The sequence below is a fragment of the Tachypleus tridentatus genome, chromosome 1, assembly GCF_004210375.1.
Source record: "Tachypleus tridentatus isolate NWPU-2018 chromosome 1, ASM421037v1, whole genome shotgun sequence".
In the NCBI taxonomy this organism is placed as follows: Eukaryota; Metazoa; Arthropoda; class Merostomata; order Xiphosura; family Limulidae; genus Tachypleus; species Tachypleus tridentatus.
Genome location: NC_134825.1, coordinates 119,592,633 through 119,613,629, shown reverse-complemented (window position 1 = coordinate 119,613,629; position 20,997 = coordinate 119,592,633). Strand labels below are relative to the sequence as shown.

At 34.4% G+C, this 20,997-nt stretch overlaps 1 protein-coding gene across 3 annotated transcripts in view; it reads right to left on the bottom strand.

Annotated features, from left to right (window-relative positions):
- The window catches only part of LOC143222461 (synaptogenesis protein syg-2-like), a 131,633-nt gene that overhangs the window by 52,029 nt on the left and 58,607 nt on the right, over nt 1-20,997 (bottom strand). For all 3 annotated transcript variants that reach the window (XM_076449017.1, XM_076449035.1, XM_076449026.1), the window contains exon 2: nt 14,760-15,110. In XM_076449017.1, coding sequence (XP_076305132.1) covers nt 14,760-15,110 — 351 coding nt within the window. The remainder of the gene's footprint in view (nt 1-14,759; nt 15,111-20,997) is intronic.

Genomic DNA, 20,997 nt, shown 5'->3' with positions numbered 1-20,997 from the left:
AGAATCCAGGTTTCGATACCCCTGGTGGACGGAGCACAGCGCATTATGTAGCTTTGTGCTTAATTGCAAACACACTTGCTAGTTACTCAAAACAATTTTTCGTTCATGGCACCCACTCAGTGTTAATAATAATAATAAAATTGTTTGACATATAGAAGTTTGTGAGTTAACTCATGCAAAAACATCTCAAGATAACAATAAGTGTTAATACTGCAATCGATTTCACAAGTAAAAACAGTTTGCTGTATCTCGACCTATCTTTGCAATGAGAGAAGTGTAGGAAGATAGAAAGTCGGAATTTGTCTGCAGGATACTGAAAATAACACGTCTATGTGCTTTTGGTGTTGTCTTTTTTTTTCACGTGAGGTATATGAATCAATTGCAAATTTGGGTGTTTGGTAGACCGTAAGATAAAACCTTTGTCTACAGTTAGGCTTATTTGTATTCCACTCACCAACACTATTCATTTTATATTATTGTTATTAATACATGTACGTGCACAAAAAAACACATTTTATCAATAATGTACATAAAAGTCACTGCTGCTTACAAAGAAACTGAACTGGATAGGAATTAGAAATATAAACATGAAGAAAAACGCAAAATTTCACGAAATTCCTGAAGAGAGTTCACCTTCCTACCAAAAATAAAAACACTCAGAAAAAAAATCACTTATCCAATGCTGAACATTTTTATTTAAATTGAGAAAAAAAAAAAAGGTTTTTGCTTATAATGGTTCAGTGAACTCTGTTGTCCAAATAAGTCACACAACAAAAAATGTACGATCGAAAAGAACCAAAAATTGATTTTGAAAATGAGTAAGTTGGGTGAACATTTCTACTTATTTTAACTTCGTTTATATTGAGGTTAAGTATTCTATAGTACCATTCTGTATACAAATAACATTTTTGCTGTGTTTAAAGTTGCGTAAAACAAAGTTAATATTTATATTAAGTTACTTCAGGAAATATATATTTCATCTTGATCTAATTTAAATTGCTTTTGTCCAAACGAGAAAGAAGAATTAGCTTGTTTGTTTGTTTGTTTGTTTTTGAGTTTTGTGCAATTCTACACTAGGGCTATCTGCGCTAGCCATCCCTTGTTTAGCGGTGTAAGACTAGAGGGAAGTCAGCTAGTCATCACCACCCACCGCCAACTCTTGGGCTACCCTATTACAAACGAATAGTGGGATTGACATTATAACGCCCCTCATGGCTGAAAGAGCAAGCCTGTTTGGTGTTACGGGGATTCGAGCCCGCGACCCTCAGATTACGAGTTGAGCGCATTAACACACTGGTCATGCCGAGCCACGAAGAAGAAAGACAATCACTTCCAAATAAATTAAACAGTGCTGTTTTATATTTAAAGCCAAAAGTTAATTTTCTGCTTCATATACTACTTGTATTACATCTGACTCGTCTAAATGAATTCTGTCCTTAATGTTAGTTAGATTAAATTATAGTTAACTTTATATGACTTAAAAACAATTATATTATCATTTACAAAAATTATTCAGTTAGAGAAAGCCTTCCAGTGGTTTAGCCTGAGCACTTGATTGCTATGTCGGTGGTGGGCACTGCCCAAAAAGCCCATTATTAAGTAATATTATTCTAAGGCTATTCGTCTTTCATTGAAATTCCTAGCGAGAAAAAATATATGTAATGATTTTTGATAATATTATCGTGAAATCAAACTTTATGTTTTTGAAAAAAAAGTTACATTAATTTGTTTCAGAAATTCGTCACCAGGTGAATAAGGTTCAGCCATCCTATTTTGGTTCAGAAGGAAATATCACCGTATCTATTGAGCTACTCTAATTGAGTAGTGAGATATGATCCATTCTTTTAACGCACTAACAGCTCCAAAGAGTTAGATGGGATACTGCAAAAAAAAAAAAAAAGCGCGAGCCTCTTAGAGACGCAGTTGTATGTCTGCAGGTTTAATGTAATAGAAACCGGATTTCAATACCCGTGTAGTGCAGAATACAGATAACCCATTGGTAGGTTTATACTTAACTTCAAACAAACCGCGAACCTTTAACTCTCGAACTCACAGTCTAGAAAGATAAATACTGGGCACGCGCGGTCCTATTAGTGATATAATTTTAAACCAATAATTATAAACTATATATAAATAAAAGAGTTTCAGAAGAGTATGTTACAGGCAACTGATAGCGATAAACTTATTTACAACGCTGAGTTCACCAGCAATATTGTGTTTCTCTAACTTCGAGACATCTTGTAAAATTGCGCGTGTTTTCATCGTGCGAAAAATTAGCGTAGGTTATTCAGTCAGACATTTAGTTCTATCCGTTCACAGAACTTATCGATCATTTCCTTCTATTTCCTTTCATTTGCTGCACTCCGAATCTATTTTATCTTCATCTGAATCTTTTCTTTGACGCTGTCCGTGTTAACACTGTCTATCTCTTGCCACCTACCGTACTGAACAGTATATCTTTCTGTTTACTTTCGTGCCTAAATACAGTGCCCTGTCTTTCCTTAGTTGATGATTCTAATTACTTCTGTTTACATTTTTCACTTTCCAATATATTTCGTCAGCCGAAAGACACGAGAGAAATAATGCCCACCCCCGCCTCTACAGCGGTAAGTCTACGAACTTACAATCGTTAAAATCAGAGGTTCGATTCCCGATGCGACTTTGCTATAAAAAAATACGCACACACCCTCATGCACCACATTTTGAACACTTCCAATATTATCTTACGCACATTATATACTATCCGTAACCCTGACTTAAAAAGTATCGTCTCTGAATCCTTCATGGGAGACTAAATTTAGGGGCTGATACGTGAAAGTGATTTACATTACAGTCGCAAATTTCGAAAACTACTCACTTCTAAACATTTTTGTATAACTTTAGTATAAATACATGTAAGTCTTGATTCATATGTTGTTTTATTCAGACCTTATGTAAATAAAAATGTGCAAATTTGTCCGTTTTTACATGGAAAATAGGTTAATTTCTAAATTTCATTATTCAGGTCATAAAAGGAAAGTTTGAAGTGACTAATGGTCATTTTCTGTACTTTTATAACATAAGAAATTAAGAAATAACACATAATATCCAGAAACAAAATCTGTGTTACTTGGTGTTATTGACATAAACTATTAATTCCTCATTCATAACAGAAAGGTTAGTTATTATTCTGACATATTTTGTGTTTTAACTTGTTGAATGACCAGTACAACACGTGCATATATTCTTGGACATACAAATTTGCTTTTCACTGGTAATTTTTAAAATACTAATTCTTCCTCGTTTCTCTGTTTGAAACTTGTGCAAATCTCCTTCTATGTTTTGTTCTATCTTTTTATTGACTTCTTGGTGGTCTAAGTAATATGTTTGTCTATTTTTCTTAGCATTGATACGAACACAGGATTCTTCGATTCATTTGTTATACATACAGTGATATTAAACAGTAGTTTTCTCAACAGTTCGCATAATCAATCGAAATATAACGAGAAAAATTAATAGTGCAGTTTGTTCAACAGAAAAATATCAGATTTCCTTCATTCGATATGATTTCCACAACTGCATCTGAATTACCACTTAAAGCTGATATATTCTTTTCTCTGAAGATTATACGTATTAGCATTTATCAGGATTACTGAAATTTCTGATATGATAACTGAAAAGTATTTGAAAATGTACACGAGCTAATTTGATTTAGTACTTTGCCCTAAAAATGGAGTGAAAACCCTCAAATGAGGCACATTTTCACTTTTTATACCCTTTTGGTTTGCGTTAATTGGAGTTAGCCAAAGTTCTTTTGGCTCATATCATCTGGAATTAACCAGATTTCTACTTTTCATACACTTTTGGCTTATATCATCTGGAGTTAGCCAGATTTCCACTTTTTATAAACTTTTGGCTTATATCATGTGGAGTTAACCAGATTTTCACTTTTTATAAACTTTTCGTTTATATCATCTGTAGTTAGCCAGATTTCAACTTTTTATAAACTTTGAGCTTATATCATCTGGAGTTAGCCAGATTTTCACCTTTTATAAACTTTTGACTTATATCATCTGGAGTTAACTAGATTTCCACTTTTTATAAACTTTTAGCTTATATCATCTGGAGTTAGCCAGATTTTCACCTTTTATAAACTTTTGGCTTATATCATCTGGAGTTAGCTGGATTTCCACTTTTTATAAACTTTGAGCTTATATCATCTGGAGTTAGCCAGATTTTCACTTTTTATAAACTTTTAGCTTATATCATCTGGAGTTAGCCAGATTTTCAACTTTTATAAACTTTTGACTTATATCATCTGGAGTTAACCAGATTTCAACTTTTTATAAACTTTTAGCTTATATCATCTGGAGTTAGCCAGATTTTCACTTTTTATAAACTATTGGCTTATATCATCTGAAGTTAACCAGATTTCCACTTTTTTGCTGTATATTTTTTGTTTGTGGTATAAATCCGTACTAAAACTTATATAATATATTTTGTTTTATTACATGCAATAGTTTTGTAGGTTTAGAACATTATACATGATTTTGTTCTATAAGATAATATACCCACAGAAATAAGTCTCTAAGGGAAGACAGATCAGTTCAATGTTTAATGATCCAGAGTGCAGTTTCGCAAATCTCATGAATATTAAATGTGTTTTTTTTTTTTTATATATCAGGAGCAACGGTTTATATGAAGACGGCCAGGCATGGCTAGGTGGGTTAAGGCGCTCGACTCGTAATCTGAGAATCGCGGGTTCGAATCCCCGACGCACCAAACATGTTCACCCTTTCAGCCGTGGGGACATTATAAGGTAAAGGTCAATCCACCATTTGTTGATAAAAGAGTAGCCCAAGAATTGGCGGTGGATGGAGATAACTAGGTGCTTTCTCTCTAGCCTTACACTGCTAAACCAGGGATGGCTAGCGCATATAGCCGTCGTGTAGCTTTGCGCGAAATCCCATAACAAACACACAAACAAATTATACGAAGGCGGTAATTTATAGAACTACATGACAAATAAATTAAACAACTAATTTAGAGGGCAGCGTGTATTGTAATTACATTGAGATTACAGAGTAGAAATGGGGTCAGATGTTTGAATATACTCATAAAAACAAAACATGAATTCAGAAGACCCAAGACAATAATTAATAGAGTACATTATACGAATAATTTCAACCCTACCTTCAAATAGATGTCGCTCTATCTTTTTATATTGTGTGGATAAAAATTAATATTATACATTTGCCATACGATGACATAGAAACGAAGTAAATTATCATTTATTGTAAAAAAAAATAGTGTTGTTTGAGAAGAGTAAATGACTTTCTAAGGTTTCAGTTTTGTTATTAGCAACGAAACCCTTCATTTTCCGCGACGTTACATTCACCCAATGTCGTATCAACAATGACTTAACCAACCGTTCATATCATTGGGTAACATGGAACACGCAAACACCGCAGTATGTTCTAAGCTCAGAACTAAAACATTATTTTGATAAAATTACTGACAACTGAAATTGTAGCTTCATTCATAGCAGTATGTCATGATATTGCTCACTTGATATGTCAGATATGTCAGGTGACCTATGATCCCAATAGAATAGTCTGTAAAACATTAATGACGTTAAATAGACTTCAGCGGGAAATATTTTCTCGTGTATGTTATTTCAGTTTACGAAATGATGTATCAGTCACGAGATTTACCACTTAGTCACATAGGTAATAAATTACCTTTCATCGTATGGAATCAAATGTATTTTACATAAAGTGGATATTTATGGTTCTTATGATATATGATATATATATATATATTGACTGGTATTTGTGTGTACGAACTGTTAATCCGAATATTCGTGGTTCATGGGGCCCAGCATGGCCAGGTGGGTTAAGACATGCGACTCGTAATCTGAGGGTCGCGGGTTCGAATCCCCGTCGCGCCAAACATGATCGCCCTTTCAACCGTGGGGGCGTTATAATGTTACGGCCAATCCCACTATTCGTTGGTAAAAGAGTAGCCCAAGAGTTGGAGGTGGGTGGTGATGACTAGCTGCCTTCCCTCTAGTCTTACACTGCTAAATTAGGGACGGCTAGCACAGATAGCCCTCGTGTAGCTTTGCGCGAAATTCAAAAACAAACAAACAAATAAATCTTGGTTCATGACTTCTTGCGCATGCGCAGAAATTCGATCTCGTCTTTACGCGATTTATTATGTTCCATTATTCGATCAAGAAAGAGTATTCCTTAGTTAACAATGGATGCTCTTGATGGCTTCACTCTAGTATTTTAGCTCAGAATTAATTGTTCATTCCTGAGCATTGCATTAATTACAAATTTAGAACAAACAACCATGATTTATATTCCATACAATCACTAGCTTATCTGTTTCTCGGTTGTGAATAATTTATGCATTTGTACGATTGCCGAAATACAATAATAATAAAAAAATTATTAGATTAGGCACTCTCTTTATCTTTTTAGACCTTGGTCTTGCTCATGACTGAAAAATTCGTGGTTTTATGTCTAACTTTTTCTTCTCTTAATTAGGAACAACTTTAAAATTATAGAACAAATTAATTTATATTTGTCTTATATTTCTCAGCAGTATTTGAATTTAAAGTTTTGTCTAAACCATTTTGGTTGACGTGTCATGGCATGCAACTTTGTTATAGCGAAATATATTATGTAGATCAAATTCGACGCTTGTAGACAATCAAAACCGTTATGTGTTTTTGACTGCACACAGCCATAAACAATTTTCGTAGAAAGGTGAAAATATTACCCATTGTGACACCTAATGCATCTGATCACCATATTTATGGGCTGAAGAACTGAATTAATGCATATATATCTTAGTAATAATATTGCTAGATAGAACCACTTCCGGCAGTTTGAGAACATTGTTTTTACTTCAGGAGATATTCAACACTGTGAGACACCTGGTAGGAGTTTTGTGAATAAATGAGTCTTGAAGTAGGCTCTCTAAAGACATAATTTATTAAGTATTTGACTAAGCATTTACAATGCAAAACTTAGACAACCTAAGTAACTAGAGCTCAGACAAAAAATCGTTATAGCCACGTAAAGTACAAGGCATGAAACTCTACTGACACTAAATAGACAGCTCAAGTTTATATTACAATATATTATGCACATAGATTTACGTAAGGGACTCGCTCAGTGTACGAAGATTCTCAATTAATTTCCTAAGCCATTTCTACGCAGCAATTGTGAGACAAACAATTGCTAATGGTGATCGCTTAGGTGGAATTTAAACATGAGGCTGATTTACGTGAGAGATATTGAGCATTCACAGAAGAATAACATTGTGATTTCGTATTGTTATGTTACTCTGTTTATTGTAACACAATTGCACAATAATTACCAAATCTTTATTGGATTTGTACTATTTTGATCAAACATTTATTCAATTATGTTTGTTTCGAATAGCTACACGAGCTCTATCTGCGCTAGCCGTCCCTAATTAGCAGCTAGTCATCACCATCCACTCTTGGGCTACTCTTTTACCAACGCATATTGGGATTGACCGTCACATTATAACGTCCCCACGACTGAAAGGACGAGCATGTTTGGAACGACGGGGGTTCGAACCTGCGACCATCAGATTACGAGTCGAGTGCCTTAACCACCTGGCCATTCCGGGGATTTTACTGATATATAATATAAAATTGTATACAGATCTCGTTACCCATTATGAAGTTTATATTGTTTGTAAAAAATTCTAAGACTATGGTTAATTTTGTCCCATTAATAACTGCTATTAGAAAACATGAACTGTAATAAATTGTATTTATCATAATATAACAGGATTAAGATCACTGTATTTTACAAACACGTATTTTTTTATTCAGTCCTCTACGATTTCTTTTCCCAAAAATAATGTATAACATTATTACAACTATAATTGCCTACCAAAGCCAAAGTCAACGATGCGTTTTGCTTAGTGCCAGAACTAATCAGGCCGCGGAGGCTGTAACAAACAATGATTAAAACAAATTCTAGTCATTTCAGTTCAACTTTGTTTATAGATTATTTATTTATTTTAGTGTAAGACTGTAAAATGGGCTACGTGCGCATTAATTGAGGTAATGATCGAACACCTAATTTTAGCGTTGTAAGCCCTGAAGCCTGAAGATACCCACTGTAGAATATTTTTAAAGCTATGTTAAATATTTGTTAAAAATATACTACAAGCAAATTAGCAAACTTGTTTGAAATTTATACCGCGTTAATATATTATTAATTTCATAGTAATTAAATGACTCCTAGTAGCGGCCCCCCAGTGGCTCAACGGTATGACTGCGGACTTACAACGCTTAAAACTGGGTTTTAATATCCCTAGTTGGTAGAGCACAGATAGTCGATTGTGTAGCTTTGCACCTGACGTCATAGAAACAATTAATTATACATGATTCAAATTTGAAAACATTACCAGTGTAAAGTAAGAGGTTCTAAAAAGTCCATGCTAATAAACTTTATTACTTGTATGATTCATTTATGTAAACATATGTTTCATTATATTTTGTAGTCACCGAATAGTGTATTCTAAACAATAACTATTTGATAACAGTGGAGTTGTTTGTTTTTCGCACAAAGCTACTCGAAGGCTATCTGCGCTAGCCATCCCTAAAATAGCAGTGTAAGACTAAAGCGAAGGCAGCTAGTCATCACCATCCACCGCCAACTCATGGGCTACTCTTTTACCAACGAATAGTGGGATTGAACGCCACATTATAACGCGCCCACGGCTGAAAGGGCGAGCATGTTTGGTGCAACCGTGATTCGAACCCGCGACCCTCAGATTACGGGTCGAACGCCTTAACCCACCTCGCCATGCCGGGCCTAACAGTGGAGCTATAAGCAAAATAACGCAACCATATATCTGACATTTAAATTTATATCATGAAATATTTTGGTATGGTTATTCTAACATTTTAAAGTAAAGCTTCCTACTGCTCGAATGATACCCCTCAACTTTTATACCTGATGTATGATGGATTGCAATGACAGTTACAAAAAAGTTACATTTTTTACACCATTAACAAACATATTCCGTTTTTGTTTCTTTTGTATATAATAAAAGTTAAAACATTTATTTAAAAGTGTATCATACCTCCGAAGGAAATATATTTCTTTCTTACCAAAGCTTTAATAAAATACATTAGACTCATATTTAGAAATCGAATTTTCATATTTTCGGCGAATGTTTAGAATAAGACCACTAAAACTAAAAATATAGGTACTAGTTTGTTTTTGAATTTCGCACAAAGCTACTCGAGGGCTATCTGCACTAGCCGTTCCTAATTTAGCAGTGTAAGAGTAGAGGGAAGGCAGCTAGTCATCATCACGAAGCACCAACTCTTGGGCTACTCTTTTACCAACGAATAATGCAATTGACCGTTACATTATAACGCCCCACGGTTGAAAAGGTAAGCATTTTTACATTACGGGGATTCGAACTCTCCACCTTCACAATATCCGTTAAATGCTTTAACCACCTAGTCACACTGGGCCTTGGAACTGTATGTAATGTGGAGAGCTTTATTATTATCTGTGGTACAGCGGTATGTCTGTGAACTTACGACTCAAAACTGGGCTTCGATACCTGTGATAGGAAAAGCACAAATAGTCAGATATGCAAAATTCGCCAAGATTTGCTGTAAACAAAATTGATTGTTCGATGAAATATAAAACTATAACTTACATACTTTTTTGTCCCTTCGTATTTTTTAATAATTATTGGTTGAGTCATACATATGTAAAATTATACATCATACTTTGTACGAATTTGTTTGTGAAGACTAATCATTTATGAACAACATTAGCAAGACAAAAGTCTGTATTTACTGACACGAATTTTTAGCTCGCCTGAGTTCTTAAAACATCTTGTAATTAACATTGGAGTAATACTTCAGTTAATTACCAGTGGAGTAATACTTCAGTTAATTATTAGTGGAGTAATACTTCAGTTAATTACCAGTGGAGTAATACTTCAGTTAATTACCAGTGGAGTAATACTTCAGTTAATTATTAGGTAAACTACAGCAAAGACCATCAAAATCAAATTTTCTTTTATTGTTTTCCTTCAAAGTTTATTTCACGTTAATAAAGCGTTTTATATCGGTTAATAAAGGATTGATACCACTTAATAAAGCGTTTGATACCGGTTAATAAAGGGATTGATACCAGTTAATAAAGGGATTGATACTGGTTAATAAAGGGATTGATACCGGTTAATAAAGGGATTGATACCAATTAATAAAGCGTTTGATACCGGTTAATAAAGGGATTGATACCAGTTAATAAAGGGATTGATACCGGTTAATAAAGGGATTGATACTGGTTAAAAAAGGGATTGATACCGGTTAATAAAGGGATTGATACCAATTAATAAAGCGTTTGATACCGGTTAATAAAGGGATTAATACCAGTTAATAAAGGGAATGATACCAGTTAATAAAGGGTTAATACCGGTTAATAAAGGGATTGATACCAGTTAATAAAGGGATTGATACTGGTTAATAAAGGGATTGATACCGGTTAATAAAGGGATTGATACCAATTAATAAAGCGTTTGATACCGGTTAATAAAGGAATTGATACCAGTTAATAAAGGGATTGATACCGGTTAATAAAGGGATTGATACTGGTTAAAAAAGGGATTGATACCGGTTAATAAAGGGATTGATACCAGTTAATAAAGGGATTGATACCAGTTAATAAAGGGATTGATACTGGTTAATAAAGGGATTGGTACTGGTTAATAAAGCGTTTGATACCGGTTAATAAAGGGAAGGGATTGATACCAGTTAATAAAAGGATTGATACTGTTTAATAAAGGGTTTAATACTGGTTAATAAAGCGTTTGATACCAGTTAATAAAGGGATTAATACCAGTTAATAAAGGGAATGATACCAGTTAATAAAGGGATTAATACCGGTTAATAAAGGGATTGATACCAATTAATAAAGCGTTTGATACCGGTTAATAAAGGGATTGATACCAGTTAATAAAGGGATTGATACCGGTTAATAAAGGGATTGATACTGGTTAAAAAAGGGATTAATACCGGTTAATAAATTGTTTGATACCGGTTAATAAAGGGATTCATACCAGTTAATAAAGGAATTGTTACCGATTAATAAAGGGATTGATACCAGTTAATAAAGGGATTGATACTGCTTGATAAAGGGATTGATTTCAGTTAATAAAGCGTTTGATACCAGTTAATAAAGGGGTTAATACAGGTAAATAAAGGGATTGATACCGGTTAATAAAGGGATTGATACCAGTTAATAAAGCATTTGATACCAGTTAATAAAGAAATTGATACCGGTTAATAAAGCTATTAATACCGGTTAATAAAGGGATTGATACCAGTTAATAAAGGGATTAATATCGGTTAATAAAGGGATTGATACCGGTTAATAAAGGGATTGATACAGGTTAATAAAGGGATTGATACCAGTTAATAAAGCGTTTGATACCAGTTAATAAATGGATTAACACCGGTTCATAAAGGGATTGATACCAGTTAAAAGGATTAATACCGGTTAATAAAGGGATTGATACCAGTTAATAAAGGAATTGATACCAGTTAATAAGGGGGATGATACCAGTTAATAAAGGGATTAATACCGGTTAATAAAGGGATCGATACTGGTTAATAAAGGTATAGGTACTGGTTAATAAAGCGTTTGATACCAGTTAATAAAGGGATTGATACTGGTTAATAAAGGGATAGGTACTGGTTAATAAAGCGTTTGATACCAGTTAATAAAGGGAATGATACCAGTTAATAAAGGGATTGATATTGGTTAATAAAGGGATTAATACCGGTTAATAAATGGATTAATACCAGTTAATAAAGAGATTGATACCAGTTAATAAAGGGATTGATACCAGTTAATAAAGGGATTAATACCGGTTAATAAAGGGATTGATACCAGTTAATAAAGGGATTGATACTGGTTAATAAAGGGATTGGTACTGGTTAATAAAGGGATTGATACTGGTTAATAAAGGGATTGATACCAGTTAATAAAGGGATTGATACTAGTTGATAAAGGGATTGATACTGGTTAATAAAGGGATTAATACCGGTTAGTAAAGCGTTTGATACCAGTTAATAAAGGGATTAATACCATTTAATAAAGAGATTGATACCAGTTAATAAAGGGATTGATACCAGTTAATAAAGCGTTTGATACCGGTAAATAAAGGGATTGATACCGGTAAATAAAGGGATTGATACCGGTTAATAAAGGAATTGGTACTGGTTGATAAAGGGATTGATACCGGTTAATAAATGGATTAATACCGGTGAATAAAGGGATTGATACTAGTTGATAATGGGATTGATACTGGTTGATAAAGGGATTGATACCAGTTAATAAAGAGATTGATACTGGTTGATAAAGGGATTGATTCCAGTTAATAAAGGGATTGATACCGGTTAATAAAGGGATTGATACCGGTTAATAAGGGATTGATACTGGTTAATAAAGGGATTGATTTAATTAAATATTATTTAATATATTTCAATCCATCACTTATTTTGGAACCAACATCAAACTTCTATTTATTATGTGTAATTTGGAAATTCAATATAAGTTCGGTATTAAAAAATAAGTTAAACTATTCCGTGCCTTTGGAAGGCACAGTAGTCGACGTTTTCGAATGACACAAGTGGATTAGAATGGTAACCCATTGAACCGCACACTCCAACCTAGGTTAACTCTCCTAGCTATTAGCTGGTACCTTTTATACTGCTAGGTGGACTGAAAGAAGCTGGTTAATGTGTGTTGTCCAAAGATGCAACAAAACGAAACGGTGTAGGCTCGAGCTTGCCTCCATCCGACTACCAGTCTAAAGCCTGAAGTCAAGATATCACACTGTAATACTTTCAGAAGGAGTAACAACTCAAGATATTACAGTGTAATACTTTCAGAAGGAGTAACAACTCAAGATATTACACTGCAATACTTTCAGAAGGAGAAACAAAGGCTGGCAAGTGTATGTTTTTTTATGCGATTTCATTGGTGGTTTTTAACGTATTAAATTACATCGTTACGTTGAGACTTTTGTGTTTCCAGGCTAAATTCGATTTTTTTTCAGAGAAAAGTAGTGATATATATATAAGTTCTTATTTTAACTCAAAAACATTATAAACAATAACGCTACATCAAGTGAAAAGACCACAGGGTACAAACAAACTACAATGTGGGATTATTTTCAGTTAATGCAACGTTTTTCGGTTTAATTTGTTTCAGTTTCGACTTGTTTTTTGAGTTATAATAACAAATTATAAATTTAGTCAGAGGTTTATATTTGCTGTTTTTAATACAATTCTTCCTTATGGTTTTACTTACTTTACTATTTAAGTACATTAAAATATAATTATTTTCACTATTATATATACATATTAGATGTACTTCCGCAGGATTCTTGAATTTCTTTTGTTTCAAGAGTAAATAAAACAAGGATTAACAGTAACAAGTACTTGTATTTTTTGCTACTGCCCCCTGCTAGTGCAACGGACAGTATGAGGATTTACAACGCTAAAATTCGCTGTTCGATTCTCCTTGGTGGGCTCAGCAGATAACCCGATATGACTTTTCTATAAAAAAACACATACACATTATTGCTAGTGAAATTCGTATTTCATGTTTTGCACCCAGCATAAAGTACAATTGTATCTCAAGATGACTGGTATGGGTATTAAAATGTTTATTGAAATAAAGTATAGAACATCGTTTCGGCCCTTTTAGATTATTTTCTTTGTTACCTTGAAGATAATCTAAGAAGGTCGAAACATTATTTTCTACTTTATTTTAATAAAAGTTTTAATGTCCATAACAGTCATCTTGAGATACATTTTTACTTAAAGTAAGTTTCTCGTCATCACGAGTATCTTGAGATAAAATTTTACTTCAAGGGGGTTTCTTGTCGTCACGAGATAAGGTATAATTATTACTCTGATTCATGACATGTGCAAGTTTCACTGATGTCATAATAGAACGCATTGCAACGTTAAGCATGCCTTATGTGACGTCATTTTAGTGACTACCGACATCACAATACTATATATAGTGGTACGAGAGGTTAAAGGTGGTCTTTGGTTCTCTTTCGGAAAAATAAAACAAATACTGTGGGTTTTTTTTTTACCACAGCCTGTTCCTCTGCTTATAAATATATGTTTACACGACACCCAGGAGGCCTGGGTTCAATTCCCGGCATGGGAATGAAAGTTTATGGCCCGGCATGACCTAGCGCGTAAGTCGTGCGACTCGTAATCCGAGGGTCGCGGGTTCGCACCCGCGTCGCGCCAAACATGCTCGCCCTACCAGCCGTGGGGGTGTTATAAAGTTACGGTCAATCCCACTATTCGTTGGTAAAAGAGTAGCCCAAGAGTTGGCGGTGGGTGGTGATGACTAGCTGCCTTCCTTCTAGTCTTACACTGCTAATTTAGGGACGTCTAGCACAGATAGCCCTCGGGTAGCTTTGTGCGAAATTCAAAAAACAAACAAACAAGTTTACACGAGCGAATACCTCTTAAACATTGAATAAGACAATAGTGTTAGTGGCAAATTCAAACTTTATTAAAATTCATATCAAAGTGTCGTTTATAAAACATATAAACCATATCTATTCCAGTATACGTGGATGTAACTGTTTCTATTTATTATTGGAAGGCCGATAGAAGTAAAACCTTTATAATATAAAATAACGACACAATGATATGTACTCACTGATAATATCCAACCAAAGGCAGATATTCTCTGTCGGATTATGTTTATAATCAACCCGACATCTGTACCTCCCACCGTCTTCTTCAGTAATGTCTTGAATTCGAAGGACGGAAGGAGTTACATCAACATCAAAGAAAGCTCTGTCACCAAGTATGTCGCTGGGGAAATGCTTTGGCTGATTGGTAAGGCCGTTTCTGGCATCGAGAATATAAATTGGAGTTGATGTATTACCTCGGTACCATAAAATCAATGCAATCCCATCTTCAGAGGACATTGTAAAGTTACAAGGAATCTCTGCCGTGTTGCCTTGTAAAGCCTCATAAGAGATCAGACCTTGTTGTAAGGACGAAACTGGAAGTTTAATAAGATCAAATTAACAATTACAGGATACCGAAGAGAAAAAAACAATTAAACTAATCTACCCTTAAAACAAGTCTTGTATGAATATTAGGATGAAACAATGTCTTTTGATTGCAATACATATTTCTAATGAGGTAAAAACTGAGTGTCACAGTTTTGTATATTACGCTTACAATAATAAATACTCTGGAAAGTGAATTAGGAAAATCGGTTTAATCCGTATTAAAATCGAAATCTTAAGAATAACAAGATATTACACCTGGTAAAAATAAGAATAGATAAGAATGAATAGTGACGTTACTCATATAAAGTTGTAAGAAAACAATACGAAAAGTAACAGCGTAAACAAAAATGAGCACTCGTATTAAACTAGTTCATATCAATTCGGTAATTTACATCGGCCCGGCATGGCCAAGTGTGTTAAGGCGTTAGAGTCGTAACCCCAGGGTCGCAGGTTCGAATCCCAGTCGCACCAAACATGCCCGCCCTTATAGTTGTGGTGGCGTTATAATTTTACGGTCAATTCCACTATGCGTTGACAAAAGGGTTTACGGTGGGTGGTGATGACTAGCTGCCTTCCCTCTTGTCTTACACTGATAAATTAAGGTTGGCTAGCACAGATAGCTCTCCAGTAGCTTTGCGCGAAATTAAGAAAAACAAAAACGATAAAGTTTTAACGACTAATATTTCACGACTAAAGCCCAAACGATCTAAAGAATTATTTGTTCTTTATGAAGTATGGTTTATTTCCACAGTAATTTGTTTTTTGCTATTATACATTATTAAACTTTTTATACAAGTTATATACAAGAGTATCCATACCGTCTATTGTCCACTATTCTCTGAGCAAAATTCGGGACCTTACCATCACTGTTACACAACAACCAATTTTACAAAATGTGGATCAACGTTTTTCGGTAACAGATAGCGAGTCATCAATCAGAGTTTTATAACTTTACCCTAAAAACCACGCCCAGCAATAGGAAATCTATGATCAGAACAAGACTAGCATGCATGACTGCCGGTAGTCTTTACGTATTAAATAAGCCAAGTTTTCCTCACATTATTTTATTTAATTCAATAAAATATGTTTCATCCTATCTCGTATTATCTGTGTTAATGAAATTGGTCTTGAATTGAACATGGAATAACCTAAACGAAATTTACTTCAGTGTAGTGGTTTGGTTTGTTTTGAATTTCGCGCAAAGCTACACGAGAGCTATCTGCGCTAGCAGTCTATAATTTAGCAGTGCAAGACTAGAGGGAAGGTTGCTTGTCATCACCACCCACCGCCAACTCTTTGGCTACTCTTTTACCAACGAATAGTGAGATTGATTGAAACATTATAACGCCCCCACGGCTGAAAGGCGAGCATGTTTAGTGTGACTGGGATTGGAACCCACGACCCTCAAATTACGAGTCGAGTGCTTTAACCACCTGGTTATGCCGGGCCAACTCCAGTTTCCGTGATCTTCTAATTTCTACTACCATTTGTTTAAATGCCACTTACAACTAGTGGTCTTAGATTAGTAACTTTTAAAAGGAACATTTGAAGTGTATTACGTCATAATAATTATGGATAAGTCTAATTAGATAATATAATAATAATATTTTTAGTTACATTGAAACATGCTACAACACTTGATTTACTTATGGTTGAATTTTGTTTTCAAACTTACTACGGTATCTAATGGGATAGAATTTTAAGCCTATCCTTTTTAAACAAGTTTACTATAAAGTTTTGACATAGTTCCTGAACTTAATAAGATCCAGGACGCCAAATGCTTTTGTAAGCAGCAAGTGGATTTGTTTGAGCTCGTTATGTTTTCATTTAACTTTTGGATTTTGTTTATATAGCAAAGCTCTGTTATTCTTTCTTGTCAGTGTTCGATTCTACAAATAACGCACTAGTCTTTGGAAACGTTCGCCACATAGCTATGTGCTGACTTTGTTTATTTAATCGAAACGTAATAACCTAATCAAATTGATCCCATGTGACCAATAAGGCTTAGCTCCTTGAAATCTAATTTTATTGTTTAAGGGGAAAGAAGTTTGATTTTAATTTCATTTTTGACTATTTTTTTATTATTATTCAAACATTTTCTGACGAAACATAATTTGCATATTTAGTGAAAATACATAGAAATTGTTTTCAATTGTGTAAAAAATGTAGTACGTTGTTTCTAACCTTCTGTCATACGAATTGTGATATTTGTTGCACATGTCCTATCAGCTACTGAGTTTACGGCGCAAAACTTAGGCAAATTAAAGAGAGTTTATTACATAGCTTTACGTTTAACAATAACAAGCAGCACTATATGAGGTTTTCTACTGTTTATTTATGAAAGCGTTGTGACTAGTGAAGAAACAATATTTGAAAATCATACCATAACTTAAGCTGTTTATCTCTTTAGCAACGCGTATGTAGTCTGAAAGTGATTTCAGTTAAACAGTGTGTGGTAAGTCAAACACTTTCTGCAATTTGTCCATTTGTCATCAGTAGAAAACTGTAGATAGGTTTGGTTTGTTTTGAATTTCTCGTAAAGCTACACGAGGGCTATCTGTGCTAGCCGTCGTTACTTTAGCAGTGTAAGACTAGATGGAAGGCAGCTAGTCATTACCACCCACCGCCAACTCTTGGGCTACTCTTTTACCAAGGAACAGTGGGGTTGTATATCACATTATAACGCCTCCATGGCTGAAAGGGAAAGCATGTTTTAGGTCACATGAATTCGAAACCGTATCCCTCGAACTGCGAATTGAGTCCCTTAATCGCCTGGGAGATTTTTTTCTACTGTTTATAACAGATAATTATTTAAAATAAAACTACTGTTTCACTGCGGATTCTTTCATGTTTTCGTCAGTGAATTGTGAACGCAAATTACAAATAATCGTTTAATTATGCGACAGAAGACTGTTGCAGCTTGCAGAAAGCTCTCGTTTATCTAAAAAACCATAATCAATAAATCTCGTACTTAAATCTTCATCGAACTTTCTCAGCTCACTCAATCTGACATTACTCATTAATTGTTTCATTTGTATCCAAATGGCATATATATTTTGTAGCACTTATTGGGGCCCGGCTTGGCCTAGCGTGAAAAGGCGTTCGACTCGTAATCTGAGGGTCGCGTGTGGGTATTCCGATCGCACCAAACGTGCTCGCCCTTTCAGCCGAGGAGGCGTTATAATGTGACAGTCCATCCCACGTTTCGTTGGTAAACGAGTAGCCCAAGAGTTGGCTATGGGTGGTGATGACTAGTTGCCTTTCCTCTAGTCTTACACTGCTAAATTAGGGACGGCTAGCGCAGATAGACCTCGAGAAGGTTTGCGCGAAATTCAAAAACAAACAATGAAAGCACTTATAGATCGCAACTAAGTAGAATACCTGCAAATTGTTTACAAGGTGAAACAGAAAAAAAGAAATAGGAGAGGGCGTTGCTTCGTTGGCGTTCTTTTTGTGATAATAAAGACAAACACAATACGATCGCAAATAATCAGTATCCATAAAACCGTGCACTGTAGCAACGAATCACCGTCTTTATGTTTGTTTGAAGATTTAATATTTTTCTGTGTCGACAAATAATTTTGGGTGATTTATCACTGTAGTTAAGCCATGATTGTGCGAAAGTCAGAAATTTTTTCTAGATAATTGTCAGTGTGTGTGTGTGTGTTTTCTTTTAATAAAGCCGCATCGGGCTGTCTGCTGAGTATACCGATGGAAATCGAACCCCTCATTTTAGCGTTGTAAATCCGTAGACTTACTGCAGTACCAGAGGGGAACTTAATTGTCAGTGTAAAAACAAAGACATGAATGTGTTTCAGCCCTGAGGGCGTAATAATGTGACGGTCAACCCCACTATTCGTTGGTAAAAGAGTAGCTCAAGAGTTGGCGGTGGGTGGTGATGACTAGCTGCCTTCCCTCTAGTCTTACACTGCTAAATTAGGGACGGCTATCGTAGCCCTCGTGTAGCTTTGCACGAAATTCAAAATCAAACAAACAAACAATTTTAATATCAAAGAAATGAAACGTTAGTTGAAGTCTAGATATAAGATTTGGTTCCCATCTTTAAGTATTCGTATAAAACATTAATTTGTTATTTCTATCATATATAAGTTACCAAACTTAACTAAAAGGTCACTGGCCTATGATTTAAGCGATCGATCATTGCAAACACAGAAAAAAAATATCTTGTAAAATCTTTATTGAACATTTGTCCTGTATTTATCTAAAAATTGCTAATTTATATCAATTTTTAACTTTGATTGTTTGTTAGTGATTCAGGTTTGGTTTGGTTTTAAGAATTTCGCACAAAGCTACTCGAGGGCTATCTGCGCTAGCCGTCTCTAATTTAGCAGTGAAAGACTAAACGGAAGGCAGCTAGTTATTACCACCCACCGCCAACTCTTGGACTACTCTTTTACCAACGAATAGTGGGATTGGCCGTAACATTATAACGCCCGCACGGCTGAAATGGCGAGCATGTTTGGCACGACGCGGATGCGAACCCGCGACCCTCAGATTACGAGTCGCACGCCTTAACACGCTTGGCCATGTTAATGATTCAGAACATTTATTATTGAGGCATAAACATTTTGTATTTGTACATTTGTGTTTTTCTTACAGCAAAGCCACATTAGGCTATCTGTTGAGTCTACCGAGAGGAATCGGACCCTCATTTTAGAGATATAATTCCGTAGACTTTCCGCTGTACCACTGAGGGGACATTTTTATATGAAATGAAGTCTTTTTCGTTTTCTACTTTTATATGAAAATTAAGTTATTTGTGTAATGAGTTTGAAAGACGAGTTTCAAAGAGAAAAAAAACGTTGTTTTGACTTGTGTAATGTTATGTTGTTTTGACTTGTGTAATGTTATGTTGTTTTGACTTGTGTAATGTTACGTTGTTTTGACTTGTGTAATGTTATATTGTTTTGACTTGTGTAATGTTATGTTGTTTTGACTTGTGTAATGTTACGTTGTTTTGACTTGTGTAATGTTATATTGTTTTGACTTGTGTAATGTTATGTTGTTTTGACTTGTGTAATGTTACGTTGTTTTGACTTGTGTAATGTTATGTTGTTTTGACTTGTGTAATGTTATGTTGTTTTGACTTGTGTAATGTTATGTTGTTTTGACTTGTGTAATGTTATGTTGTTTTGACTTGTGTAATGTTATGTTGTTTTGACTTGTGTAATGTTATGTTGTTTTGACTTGTGTAATGTTATGTTGTTTTGACTTGTGTAATGTTATGTTGTTTTGACTTGTGTAATGTTATGTTGTTTTGACTTGTGTAATGTTATGTTGTTTTGACTTGTGTAATGTTTTGACTTGTGTAATGTTATGTTGTTTTGACTTGTGTAATGTTATGTTGTTTTGACTTGTGTAATGTTATGTTGTTTTGACTTGTGTAATGTTATGTTGTTTTGACTTGTGTAATGTTATGTTGTTTTGACTTGTGTAATGTTATGTTGTTTTGACTTGTGTAATGTTATGTTGTTTTGACTTGTAATGTTATGTTGTTTTGACTTGTGTAATGTTATGTTGTTTTGACTTGTGTAATGTTATGTTGTTTTGACTTGTGTAATGTTATGTTGTTTTGACTTGTGTAATGTTATGTTGTTTTGACTTGTGTAATGTTATGTTGTTTTGACTTGTGTAATGTTATGTTGTTTTGACTGTGTAATGTTATGTTGTTTTGACTTGTGTAATGTTATGTTGTTTTGACTTGTGTAATGTTATGTTGTTTTGACTTGTGTAATGTTATGTTGTTTTGACTTGTGTAATGTTATGTTGTTTTGACTTGTGTAATGTTATGTTGTTTTGACTTGTGTAATGTTATGTTGTTTTGACTTGTGTAATGTTATGTTGTTTTGACTT